The following is a 20,708-nucleotide window of genomic DNA, read 5'->3' as shown; positions in this document are numbered from 1 at the left end:
TATATTAAATAATCGTCAAATACTTTAATTTCGGTAAAGGCAAAGTTTCCACGCAGTGGCAAAGAGCTGCCAAATAGGGAGGTCCTCCGAAGTTGCGCCGCTATTTGAAGCGGAACAGAAGTTTTCACCCGGGCGACGAGAATCCTTCTTGGCCGCACGGGACCCGCCTTGTTCCTACCGATTGGCTGATCCGCGGCACGTGGGGTAGTGTAGCCGGAAGAGAACCGGCGCTGAGCGCCACGGCGGCCATTTTCTACCACGACAAATATTTTGTTTTTATAAAGGCACCGAGCAAGCGAGTGGGCGAATCCGGGGGACTGGTGGCTCAAAGGATGTGAGAGACAGGGGCAACAATCTCTGATCCGGGCAAAGGGCGCAGTAGTTCCTGGACACGGATCGGTGCCACACAGGGAGCGCAGTAACCCATGGCAACGGGGGTCAGGGACACGCCGAGGATGCACGGTAACCCATGACAACGGGGGTTAGCGAGACATTCGAGGTGTGCAGAAGCCTTGGAAACGGGTGTAGTGAGGCATTAAAGGTGTACACTAACCCATGACAGTAGGGGTTATTGAAGGTGCTCGGACCTCCAGCAGCAGGGCCACCTGCCTTGGCTCATCGATTGAGGTAAAACACAAGGTGCTGCAGAAGCTCAGAGGGTCGTGCAGCATCTGTGGAGGGAAATTGACAGACAACGTCAATTTCGGGTCAGGACCCTTCTTCAGATTTCCCTCCACAGTCCGCTGAGCTCCTTCTCTGCTTTGTGTTTTGCTCAATGTTCCAGCATCGGCAGTTCCTTGTGTCTCCAACTATCTTTTAAACGTGTTTAGATGGATCTGAGTGACATAGATCATGAACAGTGCTGAAGAATTCATGTTTTCCTTTCTCAGACATTCAGATTCTCATCCTGTGCCACAAACTCTCATTCCTACACTCTCAGCTCAGCTGATGATGCAGAGCATTCTGGCACCAAAGTCTGTAGGTAAGCAGACCTTGTTTGCTGGTGTGAGTGTGAGAATAGTCCCACGGATGTTGATCGCGCATGCCAGGTCCCGATCCCAGGCTGGACGGTGTCGGTTTATCTCCCTGCTGTTGATGTGCGGGGTGCGTTAGTTCAGTTTAGTTTAGTTTATTGTCACGTGTACCCAGGTGCAGTGAAAAGCCTATTTGTTGTGTGCTATCCAGTCACCGAAAGACAATACATGATTACAATCAGGCTGTCCACAATGCACAAATGCAGGATAAAAAGAATATTGCTTAGTGCAAGATAAAGTCCAATTAAGGATAGTCCAAGGTTCTCCAGTGAGGTAAATGGTAGATCAGGACCACTGTCTAGTTGGTTCATTTGCCTGATAACAACTGGGAAGAAACTGTCCTTGAATCTGGAGGTATGCATTTTCACACTTCTGTACCTCTTGCCTGATGTGAGAGGGGAGAAGAGGAAGTGATTGGGGTGAGACTCGTCTTTGATTATGCTGGTGGCCTTACCGAGGCAACGTGAAGTGTAGATGGAATCAATGGAAGGGAGGTTGCTTTGCATAATGGCTGCATTCACAATTCTCTGCAATTTCTTGCAATCTTGGATGGAACTGTTCCCCTGCTGAGGGTTGTGACGAGCTGCTCTGATTGTACAGGAAGCGGGAGCAGCATGTCTGAGCTGAGTGACGAGGCGAGTGAAACGGAGCTCCTGAATCGCAGCTTGTCGATGTGGCACGGCTTTGAACAACTGGTGGGCGGTGCGGACCTGGACCTTCCACTGGACATTCACACAGCGGCCTCGATTGGGCAATATGATGTGGTCAAAGGGTGGATCCATGGGTAAGGGCAGGACATTTCAGCCAAGGTGCAGTCGAAACACCACCGTTTCTTTAGGCACTCTTTCTCAAGCAACATTACAATTGCATGTATAGATCTGCAAACTACCACCTCAATCAATATTTTGTAGCCTTTAGTTCATGTGCTTCATAAGCATGTCCTGTCAGACACAGGAGTCTAAAAAGTTTTCCAGTTCTGATGTAGAACTATTGATCTGAAACATCAACATCCCTGTCTTTTGCTGCTGGCTTCCAGCATTTTCTGTTTTTATTTGCTCTAACAAATAAATGATTTGGATGAAATTGTAGGTGTCCGGTTAGTGATGACATGAAAATTGGCAGAATTATGGATAGTGAGATAGATTATCAATGGATACAGCAGAATAGAGATCGGTTAGAAATTTGGGTGGAGAAATAGCAGATGAAGTTTAGTCTCGACGTGTGAGATGTTTTGGAGGTCAAATGCAAGAGGAAAATAAATGCATACAGTAAATGGCTGGACACGTGGTGAAAGTCCATAGCTCCCTGAAAGTGCATGGGGTGGTAAAGAAGCATGCTTGCCTTCGTCGGCCGGGTGTTGAGTATGAAAGTTGGAAAGTTATGTTCCAACTGTATAAGACTTTGGTTAGGTCACAGTTGGAGTACTTTGTGCTGTTCTGGTGTATTACAGGAAGGATGTGGGGGCTTTGGAGAAAACTCAGCGGGTGCAGAAGAAACCCTTCTTCAGACCAGGTTTACCAGGATGTTGGCTGGATTGGAGTGTATTAGTCATAAGGAGAGATTGGACAAACTTGGAATGTTTTCTCTGCAGCATCGGAGGCTGAGGGGTAACTTAATAGTAGAAGTTAAAATTGTGAGTGACATAAATAAAGTAGAGTCAGAGTTTGTTTCCCAGTGTGGAAATATCAAATTCTGGAGGGCACAGTGAGAGGTGGGTGCCTGGAATGGTATGTTGTGGGGGTACTGGTGGAATCAGATATGATAGCAACATTTAATAGGCAATTAGACAGATGCATAAACAGGTGGGGGATGGGGTGATACAGAGCATGGGCAGGCAGATGGGATGGTTAGAATGGCACCATGGTTGGTGTAGACATAGTGGGCTAAAGGGCCTGGTCCTTTGTTGTATGCTCAAAAGGAGTGTTGGGCACATAAGTATGTCATCATTGATGCCATAACACAGAGGTTGTGTCAAGTCTGACTAGTGCCCACCTAAGGCAGTTGAACATCCAGACAGGTGAACACTGGGAGATGGTTGCTGTCACGTTCGGCTCTAGAAAGAAAATAGTTCAGTTGCTCTGATAAAAAATGCAGTGTTATTAGTTGAATTACTGGCCTCTTGGCACTGGCAGGACTGTTGGGGGTGATGATGAGGGATGTGCGGTGGGCCCTGTCTGTGGGATGGGTGTGTGTGGCAGCGCTGAGATCAAGGACTGACTCTCACTGATCCCTGTGACTAGAGGAGAAGTCAATGCCAATCAGAAGAACCAAGGTGGGTGGACACCGCTCATGTACGCGTCATACATCGGCCATGACACCATCGTTCACCTCTTGTTGGAGGCGGGAGTGGATGTCAACACGACGACGGAGAGAGGGCAGAGCGCCTTGATGCTGGCAGCGAGTTGTGGCAACGAGAGCATTGCCTACTTCCTGCTTCAGGTCAGTTGTCCTCGGGCTCAGTGATTCTGGCCCTCACCGTCCCTCAGAGGCAGATCGGGGCTGGGGTAGAGACGCTGAGCAGCCTGCTGTTGCCCAACAATATGCTGCCGCATTGGTTATATGACTGGATTGGGATAGAGATACTGGCCAGCCCACTGTTGCCTGTCCACATGACTGGATTTGGATAGAGATACTGGCCCGCTGTTGCTTACATAGAAAATAGGTGCAGGAGGAGGCCATTCGGCCGTACGAGCCAGCGCCACCATTCATTGTGATCATGGCTTGCTGCAGTGGTTATATGACTGGACTGGAATCCAGAGGACTAGACTCAAGTTCAAACCCATCACCACAGCCAGGGACTTGAAATTCAAATAAAATACATTTGCAGTGTTGAGCTGGTATCAGTAATGGTAACCATGACATCTCAGTGCTGGCTAGTTGTTCCCAGGCACAACAAATATTCAGGTCTCACACCAATGCAAGCCCAAAATACTTATTTCTGAGTTTAAATGTTTGATTCTCAGATAGCCAGACCCATTGAGTACAAATCAGCTCCATAGAGACGATTACACAGATTTCAGATGTATAGTTAGTCCAGCAAGGATTAACATGGCACCATTAACAATGTTAATTTAATTATTTAATGAGAAAGGGAATAGATAAATGAAGATTGTAACTGAAAACTAACCAGAAGTAGAAATGAGGACGTTGTTGGGAATATCAGGGTACTGGGAGTTTCAGCTGCAGTGGGATTTGAACTGGGAGGGTAAGATTCTCCAACTGAATGGCTTTCCATGTGTTGCTGCAGCAAGGGGCTGAACTGGAGATGAAGGATGACCGTGGCTGGACTGCCCTGTTCCACTGCACCAGCACTGGGCACCAACAGATGGTCAAGTTCCTTCTGGACAATGGGGCGGATACAAACTTAAAGTAAGAACAAACACCACACATTCCTCGTGTGTACTCTCTATCACAGCAAGTAAAGTCGCATGTACCAGCGGTTCTGTTGGCGGTTCTGTTGGACCTGCATTTTATCACATCCCCCCCCCCCCAAAGCAATAATAGGAAGGACAATGTCACCCTCTATCTGACTGCCTTCTGGCGACATTTCCAATTTTGGGATCCAAACCATCTCGCCCAATGAAGCAGAGATTCATCGTCATATAGCATGTAAACAGGCACTTTGGCCCAACTCGTCCATGAACAAGATACCCATCTAAGTGGCCCATTTGCCCGCGTTTGGCCCATATCCCTCTAAACCTTTCCTGTCTATGCACCTGTCCAAATGTCTTTTAAATGTTAATAGCACCTGCCCAACTACCTCCTCTGGCAGCTCGTTCCATACACCCACCACCCACTGAGTAAAAAAGTTGCCCCTCAGGTTCCTGTAAAATCTTTTCCCTTAAACCTATGTCCTCTGGGCTTGATTCCCTGACTCTGGGTAAAATACTCTATGCATTCACCCTATCTATTCCCCTCATGATCTTAGACACCCCTATAAGATCAGTTCTGAGACCTGTTCTGGTGCTGAACTGTTCTATATATTGCAGCTATTAGCAAACATGGTTGAGAGAAGGCAGGATTGGCAGCTCAGTCTCCCAGGGCACACCGTCCCATGTTTCAGTGTGTCAGGGTAGGGTTGGGTAAGAGATGAGGTGGTGTCTGAAGGGCACAAGGGTCTGCTTCAATGCTGCACAGCACTATAACATTATCACTTTGTTTAGTTTAGAGATGCAGCCTGGAAACAGACCCTTTGGCCCACCGAGTCCGTGTCGACCAGTGATCCCTGTACACTAGCGCTATCGTACATACTTGGGACAATTTACAATTTTTACCAAAGCCAGTTAACCTACAAACCTGAATGTCTTTGGTGTTTGGGAGAAAACTAGATCACCCGGAGAAAACCCACATGGTCACAGAGAGAATGTACAAACTTTGTACAGACAGCACCCGTCGTCAGTATCAAACCCCGGACTCTGGTGCTGTAAGGCAGTTGTGCCACCCTGCCACCCTTTTTTTTAACTTCCCTTCGTCCCCCTTTTCCTGATTTTCTCAACACCGTCCCTCCTCGTCCACTCCTTAGTCCCTGCGTTGAATGGGTGACACCGATGTCCTTTGTTACAGAGAGCCCGTGCATGGATTTACACCGCTGATGGAAGCCGCGGCCTCGGGTCACGAGATCATCGTGCAGTCCCTCCTGAACCACGTGCGTGCTGCTCATTCCCACCTCTCGTGTCGCGATAACGGGGCAGGGTGGGATGGGGGGCGGAGGTGATGTGGAGCTGGGTTCAGCCACCCTCAGCCCAGTACCCAGGCAGCAGATGTTCCCTGTCGGAGCAGTGCCTGGTTTTCCAACCCCGGTTGACAGGTTGTCTCAGGGTGTGAGCACTGCCTCACCCACCTGAGAGCCAGCAATCAGACCAGCCCTGCTGGGCCAGCTGATGTGGGCGATGGGGGGAGTGGGAGGGGGTTGAAGGGCGAAGGCCAGCTGAGGTGGGGGATGGGTGGAGGGGCGATGGCCAGCTGAGGGGGGGGGGGGGGGGGGGGGAGGGGCTGATTAGTGGTGAACTCTGGTGGCCAGTGCCCACTGTGCTCTGGATTGACAGGCACAATACACTGACTGGTACACACCATCGTTGGTTATTGGTTCGGTGTAGAGCATGGTGCCTATACCTAGAGCCTATACACGTGCTCTTGGGATTTGTGCGTGCGTGCGTGCACACACCTATCTGGGTATGTCTCGTGGGTGTGTGTGGGTGTGTGCACGCACACATACGGATGCATATCTGTACATGTTATGGGACTGAGTGTGTTTGTCCCTCTCTCCATCTGGATATGTATTGTGGGACTGTGTGTGTCTATCTGGGTAGGTGCTGTGGGACTGTGTATGTGTGTCTATCTGGCTACATGTCATGGGATTGTGTGTCTGTCTGTCTGGGTGTGTGTTATGGGACTGCATGTGTGTGTGTCACGATCTAATACCAGCTGATTGTGAACACAGGATGTTCGTGTGGATATCAAGGATGACAATGGGGACACAGCCCACTCCTTGGCTCTGATGTGTGGATACGTGAAGATAGCCAGTCTCATTGGCCTGCACACTGCGCCGCTGCACAAATCGGTGCGCAGGGATACCGGTGGGTTGCAAGAATCCCAGCAAAGAACTGCTGATTGCTCCAGGCGGGGGATATATTTCATAGAGTAGTGGAGCAATACAGCACTGAAGCAGGCCCTTCGGTCCAATTCATCCATGTCAACCAAGTTGCCTAACCGAACTTGAACCCATATCCCTCCAAACCATTCCTATGCAAGTACATGTCCAAGTGTCTTTGAAATGTTGTGACATTGTACCCACCTCACTCACTCTGGCGGCTTATTTCGTAAAAGTACCACACTATGTGGAAAACGTTGCCGCTCAGGTCCCTTTTAAAGCTCTCCCCCCACTTTTAACTTACACTTTCCAGTTAAAGGCCCCACTGTCCTGGGAAAATAGAGGGGCATGGAGTCAGTGGGTCGGTGAGCAGGGTGGTGAGGTACTGGAGCATACTTGTGTATTGCACCCTTCCTGGGATTGGTTTCCTACCGTTGTGGAATCAGAGCGTGTGTGATACAAAGGCAGGCTGGTGATGGGGGAGGGGAGGGAGCCCGTGTGGGTGGGGGCTGTAGGTGATCTTCTGCCAGACAATCTCAGGCCATGGCTTTGTGAGCAGCCTGCTGACCACTAACGAGCAAACTGACGACCTCAATGTTTTTGCAGGAATGGAAGAAGACTTCAGTTCCTCTGATGAGTTCTCCCCGTTCCATCTCCCTCAGCCGCAATCTCGGCACCCGCAGTCTCGGAGAAACAAAGGTCCCAGTATTCACGATGGGCCGCAGGCACTAGCCCACATCACCCGGCTGGAAGCTGGGCGATGGGCGCGGCAGTACGGTAAGATGCTGCTGATAATGTTGGTTGGAGTGGCACAACTGTCTCACAGCACCAGAGACGTGGGTTCGATCCTGACCTCGGGTGCTGCTCATGTTCTCCCTGAGACTACATGGGTTTCTTCCAGGTGCTCCAGTTTCCGTGCACATCCCAAAAGTGCAGGTTTATAGGTTAATTAACTTCTGTAAATTGCCTCCACTGTGTAGGAAGTACATGCCTAAGTAGGATAACATAGAATAGTGTAAAAAAGGGTGCCAACTCGAAATGTTACCTATCCATGTTCTCCAGAGATGCTGCCTAACCCACCGAGACTCCAGCCCTGTGAAACTTCACCTATCCATGTTCTCCAGAGATGCTGCCTAACCCACTGGGTTACTCCAGCACTTTTGTGTCTTTTTTCCATAAGCAGAATTTGCAGTTCCTTGTTTCTACAGAGAACTAGTGTGAATGGGTGATCGATGGTTAGCGTGGACTCGGTGGGCTGAAGGGCCTGTTTCTGTGTTGTATCTCATGATCAGAGTTTCTTGAGGCAGACACAGTGAAATGAGGCGTTCAGCCCACAGTGGCCAAACTGACATGTGATTAGCGGAGTGTGGGAATATGGGGGTCTTGGTTTAACATCCCATTCAAAAGGAAACACGGCTGGCAGAGTAGCATTCCCTCAGTTATGCAGTGTGAACACCCTCAGTCTGACACTGAAAACTCACAGGCCTGCCACAAAACACGGCAGGCCTGCCACAAAACCACAGCTGCAGTGGATCAAATCTGATGGGGAGGCACAGAACTTTGTTCTGAATGGGGCCTGAGCAGTATAACGGACGCTGCAGTAATCAGCCAGTGGCAGGACTCCCCCTGAACAGCCTCTCTTCCTCCCCTCTTCACAGACTCACTCCCACCTCAAGGATATGTCACGTTCAAAAACAACCAGGATGAAGATGACGGGAATATCCGGAACCGCGATGTCACCTCCCCGATTAATGAGCACGATGTTGAGAGCAACAGCAGCAAAGGTTCGGCCGGCCGTTCTTATCCCACCTTCGCACACCCAGTCCTGACCTTGCTCCGTGTGTGAGAGACAGAGTGGCTGCATGTGTGCGTCAGTGAGTCATGCAGGGTGAAAACAGACCTGTCAGCCCAATTAATCCATGCAGACCAAGGTGCCTACCTGAGCTAGGCCTACTTGCCTCTATTTGGCCCACATCCCTCAGCCTTTCCCACACGTGAATTTGTCTTTCAAACATTGTAATTGTACCTGCCTCTACCATCTCTGTCGGCTCATTCCATCTACTCACCACCCTCTGTATCAAAAGCTTGCCCCTCAGGTGCCTTTTCAATCTTTCCCCTCTAACCTTAAACCTTAGCTTTCTAGTTTTAAACTCCACTACCCTGTGAAAGACTATGACCATTTATCTTATCAATAATTTTAGAAACCTATATAAGCTCACCCCCTGGCCTTGTTCACATTAGAGAAACAGTCCAACCCTATGCAGTCTCTCCTCATAACACAAGCCCTCCATTCCCAGCAACATCCTTGTGAATATTTTCGGCACCCTCTCCAGCTTAATCACATCCTTGCTATAGTGTGGTGTCCAGAACTGCATGCAACTGTATGCGGTCTCACAAAAGTCTTTTACAGCAGCATCATGATATTCCAACTCTTGTACTCAATGCCTTGACCAATGAAGACAACTATGCCACATGGCTTCTTTGCCCGCCCCCCCCCCCCGGTCTAACTTTGTCGCTGCTTTCAGGGAATGATTTATTTATACCTCTAAGCCTCTGATCTACAACATTCACCAGGGCCTCTCTATTCCCTGTGTAAGACTTGCCCAGGTTTAACATTGCAAATACGTCCATTATCCAAGTTAAATTTCATTTAAGTCATATGACTCAAGACCCCATGTGCTCTAACCTTCTGGACCAGACCATCACGCGTGACTTGTCAAAGGTCGATACCAAAGTCCATGTAGACAAATGTCCATTTGTCGCCCTGCTCCCTTCAGTCCTCTTCAAAAATATCAGTTAGATTTCCCTCGCACAAAGCAATGCTGACCATCCTCAATCCGTTCCGCCTTTCCAAATGCAGATAGGTCCAGTCTCTCGGAGTAACTTGTCCACCATTGGTGTTAGGCTGACAGTCTGCAGTGTGTGTGTGTGAGCCAGTGTTCAAGTGCGAGAACGTGTGATGAATCTCCTCATCTAGGCTGTGCGCTGGCTGGTGACAAGATGTTATTTAGTGTCGAGGTCTTTGTTTGTGGCCCTCACTCCAGCCACTTGCCAGTTGCCTTTCATCCTGTGGTCTGGGTACTGCTGTCTTCCAGCCCATTTCTGCACAAGTGGGTGTGTGGGCAGGTTTTTCTGGCTGGGGTTTGAGCATGGGGTGTAATAGTCTGGCAACAGAGTCCCATTGATGACTGAGAGTTTGTCTCTGCTGTAGAGGAGAATCCTTTTTGCATCACCGATGCCGTGACCACCCGGAGGAGCAGCGGCAGCAGTAGCGACGGACTGGCGAGGGCCCTCGGGGTCAGCCGCGAGGGGTCCCTGGAGAGCAACGAGGTGAGAGTGGGAGACACAGGGGTCGTGGAGAGCATGAGGTGAGAGTGAGAGACACAGGGGTCGTGGGGAGCATGAGGTGAGAGTGGGAGACACAGGGGTCGTGGGGAGCATGAGGTGAGAGTGAGAATTAGACCGGGGGGGTCCCTGGAGAGTAACAAGATGAGAGTGTGTCGAGGAGAGTGACAAGATGAGAGTGGATGTTAGAGGAGTCCTTGTAAAATAACAAAGTTAGAGTGGGCATGTTGGAGGTATAGAGTTATGAGCAGTATTGAGAGAGTAGACGAGGGATAACTGTTCCCCATATCAGAGGTGGATACAACTAGAGGACATAGATTTCAGATGAGGGGGTAGAGATGTAAGGAGGATCTGAGGGGAGTTTTTTCCCTGAGTGAGGAGGTATGTGGGACACATGCAGAGAGAGCAGTGGAAGCTGGGTCATGATGGCAGCTAAGAAGGATCCAGATGAGCGCTCAAATCTTGTACGCGAAGGGTTGTGCTGGGAGAGGGGATTAGTACCGGGCCAAATGGCCTGTTTCCCTGCTGTACCTCATAGAATATACAATAGAGGACAGTGCATCACAAGACCATGCCCATTGCCCGACCATGATGCCAAGACCAACTCATCTGCCTGCACGTAATCAATATCCCTCTGCTCCCTGTTGGATTGTATAATTCAATGACACTCGCTGACTATGGGATGAGGCTCAGTGGGACTTGCTGTCCAATGTTCTGCATCAATGGTACCACTGACCACATTCCCTAAAAACAAATCCTTGTGTTTCCTGAAGGATTCAGATCAGCCGAATAGCAGCGGCAACAAAAGGCACCTGCGAAGCCGCAGAGGCCAAGGGAGGAGCAGCGAGAGCTCGCTGTGCGACAGCGACATTGCCACCACTCCCAGCTCACAGCCACAGATCCCATCTGAAGAGGGGGACAGGAATCACGGACCACAGGTACAAGGTGGTGCTGAGAACAGGGTCACAGCACCGCTGGGAGGGAGACTTCATAAGTTCTAGGAGCGGAATTAGGTCATTCGGCCTATCGTCTACTCCGCCATTCAATCATGGATGATTTTATCTTTCCCTCTCAACCCCATTCTACTGCCTCCGCCCCATAATCCCTGACACCCGTACTAATCCAAACGTGTTAACTCTTTCCATATCCAGGGTCGGGTTATTTTTCAGAGAGCAATATATTCAAGCAGCAACATTATTGCAGACCCCAGTGTGTTGCTCCCAGACCCAGGGTCACTATCTCTGTCACGTTCCCAGCACGGAATCAGTTTCACAGACACCGAGGCACATCTCGGCTGCTTACACAGATGATCATTGACCAATGGGAACTCGGGCTGGGATCCCCCTGTGCAGTGAGGTTGTGTATTGTGCTGGGGACACAGGGCGGGTGGGGCAGGGTGTATGGAAGGGGAATGTTTACATCTCAGTCTGCTCCGTCTCAGCCTGGGAGCCGGGGCATTCACCTGCTGCTGATGTGCGTTGTGTAAAACATGGCTGCCCCCCCCGAACTCACCCCCCCATCACTCCCCATCAAAACACGTGGGATCTTCCTGGCACTTCCCTAGCTGGGGCAGGTGGGATGCGCCCAGCGGCCTGCCCCCCCTCCCCTCGTCGTCCCCGAGCGTGCCTCACAGTGGCGGTGTGTTCCCGTTGTGCAGGATCTGCCGGAGTTCCTGGAGCAGATCGGATGCCTGAAGTATCTGCACATCCTGGAGGAGCAGGACGTAGACCTGCGTATGTTCCTCACGCTGACTGACAGCGACCTGAAGGAAGTGGGCATCACGTGAGTAGGTGAACGGCGGGGTGCCCGGATCGCCCAGGGCCCTGCTGCACATACACCGCTCTGACAAGCTGGAGATATCGGGAGTGGCACGGCCAGGGAGCTGGGGGGCAGTGTTAGCTGTGAGGAGGATGCTAGGAGGCTGCAAAATGACTTGGATAGGCTGGGTGAGTGGGCAAATGCATGGCAGATGCAGTATAATGTGGATAAATATGAGGTTATCCACTTTGGTGGCAAAAACAGGAAAGTAGACTATTACCTGAATGGTGACCGATTAGGAAAAGGGGAGATGCAACGAGACCTGGGTGTCATGGTACACCAGTCATTGAAAGTAGGCATGCAGGTGCAGCAGGCACTTTGTGAAGTGAATGGTATGTTAGCATTCATAGCAAAAGGATTTGAGTATAGGAGCAGGGAAGTTCTACTGCAGTTGTACAGGGTCTTGGTGAGACCGCACCTGGAGTATTGCGTACAGTTTTGGTCTCCTAATCTGAGGAAGGACATTCTTGCCATAGAGGGAGTACAGAGAAGGTTCACCAGACTGATTCCTGGTATGTCAGGACTTTCATTTGAAAAAAGACTGGATAGACTCGGCTTGTACTTGCTAGAATTTAGAAGATTGAGGGGGGATCTTATAGAAACTTCCAAAATTCTTTAGGGTTTGGACAGGCTAGATGCAGGAAGATTGTTCCCGATGTTGGGGAACTCCAGAACAAGGGGTCACAGTTTAAGGATAAAGGGGAAATCTTTTAGGACTGAGTTGAGAAAAACATTTTTTACACAGAGAGTGGTGAATCGCTGGAATTCTCTGCCACAGAATGTAGTTGAGGCCAGTTCATTGGCTATATTTAAGAGGGAGTTAGATGTGGCCCTTGTGGCTAAAGGGATCAGGGGGTATGGAGAGAAAGCAGGTACAGGATACTGATTTGGATGATCAGCCATGATCATATTGAATGGCGGTGCAGGCTCGGAGGGCCGAATGGCCTACTCCTGCACCTATTTTCTATGTGGGGAAACCATGTGGGTGCCAGTGGGGGGGTGGGGGTATGTGTTGGGGTGGAGGGTCAGGTGGTGCAGGTCCAGGGAGATGGGTTTGCTGGCATGAGGAGGGGGGATGGGAGCTGGGGGTGTGGGTGGGTGGGAGGGCGGGGAGAAGCCCATGGGAGAAGGTGCGGGGGTGTGTGAGCTTGCCGTGTCTCCGCAGGTTGTTTGGGCCGAAGAGGAAGATGACGGCGGCGATCGCTCGCTGGCACAGCAATGCCTTGCCCCTCAGCAACAGCCTGGAGCAAGTCTACGCAGACCGGCTGGAGACTGAGATGCAGGAAATGGCCATCCAGCTGCACAAGGTGCCGGCATTTCACAAAGCAACCCGTCTGCTCTTTCACCAGGGATTTCATTCCCCTAGGAAACACAGTACATCAGACACAGGGTGAATCTCCCTCTACACTGGGGGACCGCTTGAATTCTTCCTTCTATATTGGGGACCTGGGGTTGAGGGTGCTACATTGAATAGTCCCCTGTAACAGATTTGTGAGCTGGTTCATGGAGTCCTCCGCGGGCTGGAAGAGTCCGTGTCCCATACATATGGAGTGTGCGAGGGTATGCAGCCCCTGTTTGAATATTTGAAGGGGCTGCTCCTTGTTTCCTGGCTCCATGTTAGTCCCAATCTCCTGATCTTTGGGCACTCAGTGCGGCGAGGAGTAGATTGGTTGCAGGATGTCCAGGGTGGTTTGAAGGATAGGGATAGCAGGAGGTAGACTCTGTGTACACGGTAGAGCTGCTGCCTCACCACGCCAGTGACCCGGGTTCTACTCTGACCTCGGCTACTGTTTGTATGGAGTCTGCGCGTTCTCTCCTTGGCATCGTGGGTTTCCTCCGGATTCTTCAGTTTCCTCGCTTATTCGTGCGGGTTTTGTAGATTAATCGGCCCTAGTGTGTCGGGAGTGGGATAACATAGAACTAGTGTGAGCGGGTGTTCAGTGGTCAGCGTGAACCCGGTGGACTGAAGGGCCGGTTTCCATGCTGTATCCCTGAACTAAACTAAACTAAACTATGCCACCACACACTCCCAAGCTAGAGACAGACAATGTGAGACACAGAGTAAATCTCCCTCTATTGTGCTGCAGAATCACCGTTGCTCTGGGTGGTTGTCAACATGGTACACTGAGACACACTCGCTCTACATCTGCTCACTCTGACTTTGAGTATATGTTGTCCCTATACACAATCACGAGAGGTGTAGATTGGGTAGACAGAACCTTTTTCCCAGGGTGGGAATGCCCAACACTAGAGGGCACAGCACTAAGGCGAGAGGGGGTAAGTTTAAAGCAGATTGGTTTTTTAGGTTAGATTAGCGATACAACGTGGAAACAAGCCCTTTGGCTGACCGAGTCCGCGCCGACCAGCGATCCCGTACACTAGCACTATCCTACACACCAGGGACAATCCACCAAAGCCAATCCGTCCTCCAGAGATGCTGCCCGACCTGTTGAGTTACTCCAGCACTTTGTGTCTTTTTTTAGAGCAGAATTTGCAGATCTTTATGTCACACCATAACGGATAGTGGGCAGGGGGGGGGGGGGGGGGGGGGGGGGATGAAACTGGGTGATAGGGGATGGGGTAAATTTAGTTTAGAGATACAGTGTGGAAACGGGCTCATCTGCCTTCCTAGTGCACGCTGACCAGCAATCCCTGTACACTAGCGTTATCCAATATCCTAGGGGAAATTGGCAATCTACCAAAGCTAATTAACCTACAAACCTGTACATCGTTGGAGTGTTATGTTCTAACACTGCACAGCAAGAGGTGAAGCAAACTTCTGATCATTGCATGATGTTCTGTGATCCCTCTGTTAGAAGTGTGAAGAAGTGGAGCTGTTAACCGGGCGAGTATCTCAGGAACAGGAGCTGCGGGCTGTGGTGGAAGGGGTTTTAATGGAAGACAAAATAGCCTGGAAGAGGCAACAGAAGCAGCTGGAGGAGATGCAGGAAGTCTGTGGCGAGACAATGGTCCTCCTCGAACAAGTCAGGTGAGGAACCGCATTCAGGAACCCCTGCATCAAACAGTGGGCATAAAGGGGTAGCTTAGTGCCATTACACCCATGGTAGCAGTAGCATAAAGGGGCCCGCTATTCCACCCCGATAGGGGTATCGTAAACAAGAGGGCGTTTCTTTGGGTGAGAGGGAGGAGGTTTAGAGAGGAAAGGTTGTTTTACAGAGAGTGGTTGCTGCCTGGCACATGCAACCAGAATTAGTTGTGGAGTTGGATGCAGTCACTACATTTAAGGAATATTAGACAGACTCTTAAATAGACAGGCATAGAAGTGTGAGGAAACCTAGTGTGAGGAAATGGGATTAGTGTCGATGAGCAAAAGGGTTGGTGTGGACACAGTGGGGCAAAGGGCACATTTCCATGCTGAACGACTCTGATAGTCTGGAGACTAGAAATGGCCATGTTGCCTTTAATGATGTTAAAGCTGTGTTGTGGATCACCGAATCTCAGAGCAAGACCCTTGGCTGTGTGGTCCACAGAGTAGCCTGTGGGGTCTCCCCGAGTAATGCTGCCCCAACACTGACCCAGTGCTGATTCCCAGTCACACAGTGTCTCACTGTTAAGACTAGTCCTTGCTGGCAGCTCTTAAAGAAACGTGCTGCGGCTCTGAGTGTGTGCATCACTATGGGTATGCACGACTGTGGCTGTGCAGCGCTCAGTGTCACCAATACCTCATCATCGTGGGTGTGAAGTACACTGGGTAGCTGAGAACCCGTGACTCTTGAGAGAATAAGACCATAATGTGGAGAAATATTAAGCATTTCACTCCCACGGGTGTTATTTAAGGGAATTTTATTCTGGGAACAAGGTTGCTGGGCAAAATCAAGTGGCAGCAGCATGTTAGGGTGCGCTTGCTAACTGTTGGTCAGGCCTACGCTGGTGAAGAGGTGGACAGGTGGGGACGGGAGAGGTGATCTGCGCCCCGAGTGTGGGCGAGGATGTTGCTGGGGGGAGTGAGGAGGGGGGGGGAGGGTGGAAGCCAGAGAGGGGTGTCCCAGTACACGGTGTCCCAGTAATGTCACACAGAACCGCTCCATGCAGTAACGGTGTCACACACTGTAACCTCCCTTGCAGAGCCTGCCAGTCTGAACTGCTGCACCGACTCAGCGACGGCGCTGCACAGCGCAGGAGCACAGAGGCTCGGAAACCGCCGGCACGCACACAGGAAGGTGAGGATGGCCACGCCAGGGTGGTCTCACACCGGTCACCCCATTACAGCACAGTTGGGGAGGCTTCGGAGACGGTGCAGGAGGTTTACCAGACTGATACCTCAATTAGAGAGTATGGGCTACATGGAGAGAAACAAAGTGCTGGAGTAACTCAGTGGCTCAGGCAGCATCTCCATAGAACATGGATAGGTGACGGTTTGGGTCAGGAACCTTGTTCAGAAGGATCTTCTCGAGGGAAACTGTGTGATCCACTGAGCTACTCCAGCACTTTGTGCTTTTTATATAGTTCAACTCTGTCCAGCTACAGAGGGGTTGGATTGTTTTCTCTGGAGCATCAGAGGCCGAGGGAAACATAATAGAAGTTTATAAAATTATGAGAGGCACGGATAAGGTAGACAGTCAGAACCTTTTCCTTCGGGTGGAAATGTCATTGACTAGAGGCCACAGCTTTGTGGTGAGAAGGGGCAGATGTGTGGGGTGTTTTAGGGTGGTGGATGCCTGGAATGCGCTGCTAGGGGTGGCGGTGGGGGCAGATATGATAGTGGGGTCGAAGAGGCTTTTGGATCGGCACATTGAATGGAGGGCTTTGTTCACATGCAGGCAGAGGAGATTAGTTTAACTTGGCATCATGTTCGGCACAGACATTGTGGCAGGTTGGGCAGGGGGAGACAGAATGAGTGTTGCACTGTTGGGGGAGGGGAGTGGAGGGGGGAGAGCAGAGTGGATGCTGCACAGTCAGACGGAGAGAAGCGTTGATCCAATGCTCACCTGATGTTGGGTGGGTGTTGAATGGCAGCTCTCGTGTGTAGTTATCGGAGAGTCTGACCAGTGATTGGGTCCTTGGGGTGAGTAACGTCTGTCCTTCCTCGTTTCAGAGGACCTGGCTGACTGGGCGTCTGTGCTGGGCTCACTGGAGCTCGGTGCAACACTGAAGAAATCCACGTTGGAAATGGGTGAGCAGCAGTGCGGGGGGGTGGTGGTCCGTGTCACATGATGTACTGTGTGTGTGGGGGGGGGGGTCACGCGGGTCCGTGTCACATGTTTGTGTACTGTGTGGGGGGGGGGGGGGGGGGGTGGTCCGTGTCACATGATGTACTGTGTGTGGGGGGGGGGGGGGGGGTATGGGGGTGGGGGGGGTGGGGGTGGGGGTGGGGGAGGGGGGGGGGATGGGGGGGGGGGGGGGGTGGCGGTCAGGGAGCGGTGACCCAGTGCCCGGCTGGGGCAACACTGTGGGACCGTCTGCCCAGGAATAGGGAGCGCTCAATGCTGAGACTAAACCCTCGTAATCTCCCCGTCACTGATACTGCACACCAAGCCTCCAACTGCACACCTTACATGGAGGGGCAAAGGTGGGGCGACCTCTCATTAGTTTTTAATTTGTTTAGTGTAAACGGGCCAGTCTCCAGGGGCCACAGTATAAGAGTAAGGGGTCGGCCATTTAGAACTGAGATGAGGAAAAACGATTTCACCCAGAGAGTTGTGAATTTGTGGAATTCTCTGACTCAGAAGGCAGTGGTGGCCGATTCACTGGGTGCATTCAAAAGAGAGTCAGATAGAGCTCTTAGGGCTAGCTGAATCAAGGAATATGGGGAGAAGGCAGGGACGGGGTACTGATTGTGGATGATCAGCCATGATCACATTGAATGGCGGTGCTGGCTCGAAGGGCCGAATGGCCTACTGCACCTATTGTCTATGTATCTACAGTATGTATCTATGAGTCAATGTCCTCCCTCCTCGATCCTCGCCTCAAGCTGCTCTTACGGTTCCAGGTAAAGCTGTGCAGAGAGTTGAAAAGAACCTGGAAACCCTGCTGAGTGCAGAAATGAAGAGGACAGAGTGGGGTCAGAATGCCGACATCTGACAGGTGGGTAAAGAACCGCACTCATTCCCGGCTTTGTCTGTGTCTGCTCTCCCACCCTGAGCCCTTCCTCCTTGCTCTCACTCCTGCCCTCACTCTTGCTCCATCTCCCACCCCCGATTGCTGTGCTGGAAGCACAGAGAGTCAGACAGCACCGAAACAGGCCCTTCAGCTCAACACGTCCATGCCAACCAAGATGCTCCATTTATACCAGTCCCATTTCCCTGCGTTTGGCCCATATCTCTCTAAGCCTTTCTTATCCATGTACCTTTCCAAGTATCTTTTAAATATTGTCATTGTACCAGCCTCACCTGCCTCCTCTGACAGCTCGTTCCATACACCCACCACATTATGTGTGAAATAGGTGCCCTGCAGATTCCTATTAGATCTTTCCTTTCTCACTTTAAACTTATGTCCACTGGTTCTTGATTCCCCTCCTCTGGGTAAATGACTGCATTCACCCTATCTATTCCCCTCATGATTTTATACACCTCTATAAGATCACCCCTCATACTCCCGTGCTCCAAGTAATACAATCCCACCCTGTCCAACCTCTCCCTAAAGCTCAGGCCCTCGAGACCAGGCAACGTGGTCTGTTCACAGTCCTCATTACCCTCCTGTGTAGGTGCTTCACTGTCAGATACCGAGGGAGTTGCTGAATCCAGAAGCAGCTAACGAGACGGAGGGTGAGACTCCACCCTGAAGTAAAGCTGCCTTTCCCCGCTGGTCCAGGCCAGGGCCAGAGCAGGGCAGCAGCCGGGGACCAGCCTGGATGTGACGTACAGGACGTGGAGCTCCTGTGATGCAGAGTAGAGACGGGGAGATGATTCTCAGCACAGGCATCTCTCCATGACGGACCCAGAGATGATGGTGGTTCAGCCAGTGGCAAACTGCAGCATCCAACCTGCCGAGACAGTGCACGCTGAGGCTCTGATCCACACTCTGCCCAAAGGGTTGTGGTGTAGGCAGAGACAATTGCAGCGTTTAAAGGGATTTTGGATCGGCACATGGAATGGAGGGATATGGATGATGTGTGTTTATACTGAGGAATATTATTGAAAGCAGGAGTGACCTTTGGAAGCTGAGCCCCTCAGGAGCGGTGAGAAGCACTAAGGACCCCTCCCCCACACGGAGCCCCCCCCCCCCCCACTCGGAGGCTGCCGGCAGTGGAGACCAAGTGGATAATGGAGACCCAGAACTGGTGCCGACCACAAGCCGATGGCCCAATGAACCACAGCCTCAGGCACCGAGGCCCAGACCAATGTGGGACATCAGGGAAGGACTTCAATCAATGAACTGCGATGTTCCAGCGAACATGTCTTAGACCAATGAACTGTGACTTTATATAACAAGAGGCCATGTGGATGGTAAATAAACCAGGTTCCATGTGACTGAGACTGGTGTAATCGTGTGTGGCGTGTGCCCATGTCTTCACACCCTGGCATCAGCTCACCCTTCTGTGACTCCATTTAAAATCTATTTCAAACAGAACATAATTATTGCAGCTCAGCCCAGTCAGAGCGAGGGACATACCGAGTGTTGGCCGTGTTTGTACGTAGATATGTTGGTAGGGTGTGTAGCCCCTCTAGGGTGCACCCACCCTTCACTAAATGCTTGGCTCTACTGTGTAGCTGTGGTTAATGAGCTAATGAAAGCAGCATCAGTCTGGTTCACTGCCCTCCTGTTTTGTGGTGGATGGAGCAGTGTAGTGTCCAGTGTGACCATAAAGATGAAATGTCCAGGAGAACTCAGCATGGCCCTGCAAGGACGGTGGGGAGAGACGGACGGGGGGGGGGGGGGGGGGGGGGGGGTGTGGGGGGGGGTTGGCGGGGTCCAAGTGCAGGTGGACTAGGGTGGGTGGAGGGAGTTGAGATGGCAAACAACTGGAAGATTAGGATGGCTATTAAAGAGCGATGCATTGTACCATGCCTCCTCTGTACGTGGTCCCACATTCCCAAGGTCTCTCTCCCTTTGTTTACCTCCTCAATCCTTCCTCCGCCTGCCCATCAGAGCTGCCCTCATCTGCTCTAGATCTGTCCCACAACTCACTGCACCTCCATATACAGGCACCTCGAGATTTACAAATGTTTGATTTATGCATTTTTGAAATAACGCGCTTGTATTAATACCAAAAACTAATTTGTGTGCACAAAATTGACGCTTAGCAGCGTAGTCACGTATATGTTTAATTTGCACGTTTTTGAATCACATGATGCTCTTCAGGAACATAACCACTGTGTAAAACACAAGGTGCCACCTTTCAGGTTTAGGTAATATCACCTAATTAGGTAATGGGGAAGGAAATAGTGCAGCGGCATTTATTACAGAAGAAATGGGTTGGAGAAAGATGTCTTGCAGTAATTTTTTGATAGCTCCGGCAAGACCATACCTGGAGCAGTTTGTGCTCGTTAGGTCTTCTTATTTTAAAAATGGATAGTCTTCTCATAGAAAGAGTGCAGAAAAGTCTGAAGAAGGTTCCTGAACATCATGTCCATTACCTACAGATGCTGCCTGATCTGTTGAGTTTCTCCAGCAAGTGTTTTGCTCAGGATTCCAACATCTGCAGTCTCAACGAGTCTCCATTTTACTGCACCATTGCAAAATCTCCTCAGTGTTCCTACTTTGAAGAATTCTTGAGTTAAGAGTCCGAAGTGTATTTTATTGAAATATCTCAAAATGGAACAATTAAATTCTTACTTGTAGCAGCACAACAGGTTTGTAAACATAATACTCTATAAATGCCATAACAATGGGGGTTCTGTGAGGCCTTCTCTCATTGCTCGCTGTGACTCCATTGATCGAGGGGAGACCAGAACTTACACCGTCTTATTGAAACAGATAAAATGAGGACATGGGTTGATGGGTTGTGAGTAGGGACGGGT

The 20,708-nt window shown here is 50.7% G+C and overlaps 1 protein-coding gene across 3 annotated transcripts; it reads left to right on the top strand.

Moving 5' to 3' along the window:
- Positions 1 to 233: 233 nt before the first annotated feature.
- anks3 (ankyrin repeat and sterile alpha motif domain containing 3) lies at positions 234 to 19,223 on the top strand. 3 transcript variants are annotated; one of them, XM_055651470.1, is made up of 18 exons: positions 234 to 462; positions 891 to 982; positions 1,635 to 1,818; positions 3,275 to 3,473; positions 4,282 to 4,403; positions 5,598 to 5,679; positions 6,475 to 6,610; positions 7,231 to 7,401; positions 8,283 to 8,408; positions 9,836 to 9,954; positions 10,743 to 10,907; positions 11,627 to 11,751; positions 12,953 to 13,094; positions 14,604 to 14,776; positions 15,874 to 15,968; positions 16,844 to 16,921; positions 17,738 to 17,832; positions 18,452 to 19,223. In XM_055651470.1, the coding sequence occupies exons 2-17, from the start codon at positions 949 to 951 to the stop codon at positions 17,827 to 17,829; spliced, it is 2,043 nt and encodes a 680-aa protein (XP_055507445.1). In that variant the 5' UTR covers positions 234 to 462; positions 891 to 948; the 3' UTR covers positions 17,830 to 17,832; positions 18,452 to 19,223. The 3 variants fall into 3 exon arrangements, with proteins under 3 accessions (XP_055507445.1, XP_055507446.1, XP_055507444.1); XM_055651471.1 differs by lacking the exon at positions 891 to 982 and having other exon boundaries at positions 234 to 499; XM_055651469.1 differs by lacking the exon at positions 891 to 982 and having other exon boundaries at positions 235 to 462.
- The last annotated feature ends 1,485 nt before the right edge of the window (positions 19,224 to 20,708 follow it).

The sequence above is a fragment of the Leucoraja erinacea genome, chromosome 20 (genome assembly GCF_028641065.1).
Source record: "Leucoraja erinacea ecotype New England chromosome 20, Leri_hhj_1, whole genome shotgun sequence".
NCBI classification, from domain to species: Eukaryota; Metazoa; Chordata; class Chondrichthyes; order Rajiformes; family Rajidae; genus Leucoraja; species Leucoraja erinaceus.
Note: the sequence above shows the minus strand (reverse complement) of the source record. Positions and strands in the feature narration are given on the sequence as shown.

Bases quoted from the DNA above. Each gene is read 5' to 3' on its own strand.
- anks3 (XM_055651469.1), top strand. From the start codon at position 426: ATGGCAACGGGGGTCAGGGACACGCCGAGGATGCACG. The intron at 10,908-11,626 runs GTACAAGGTGGT...CCCGTTGTGCAG, and splicing joins ACAGGAATCACGGACCACAG to GATCTGCCGGAGTTCCTGGA. The intron at 11,752-12,952 runs GTGAGTAGGTGA...GTGTCTCCGCAG, and splicing joins CTGAAGGAAGTGGGCATCAC to GTTGTTTGGGCCGAAGAGGA.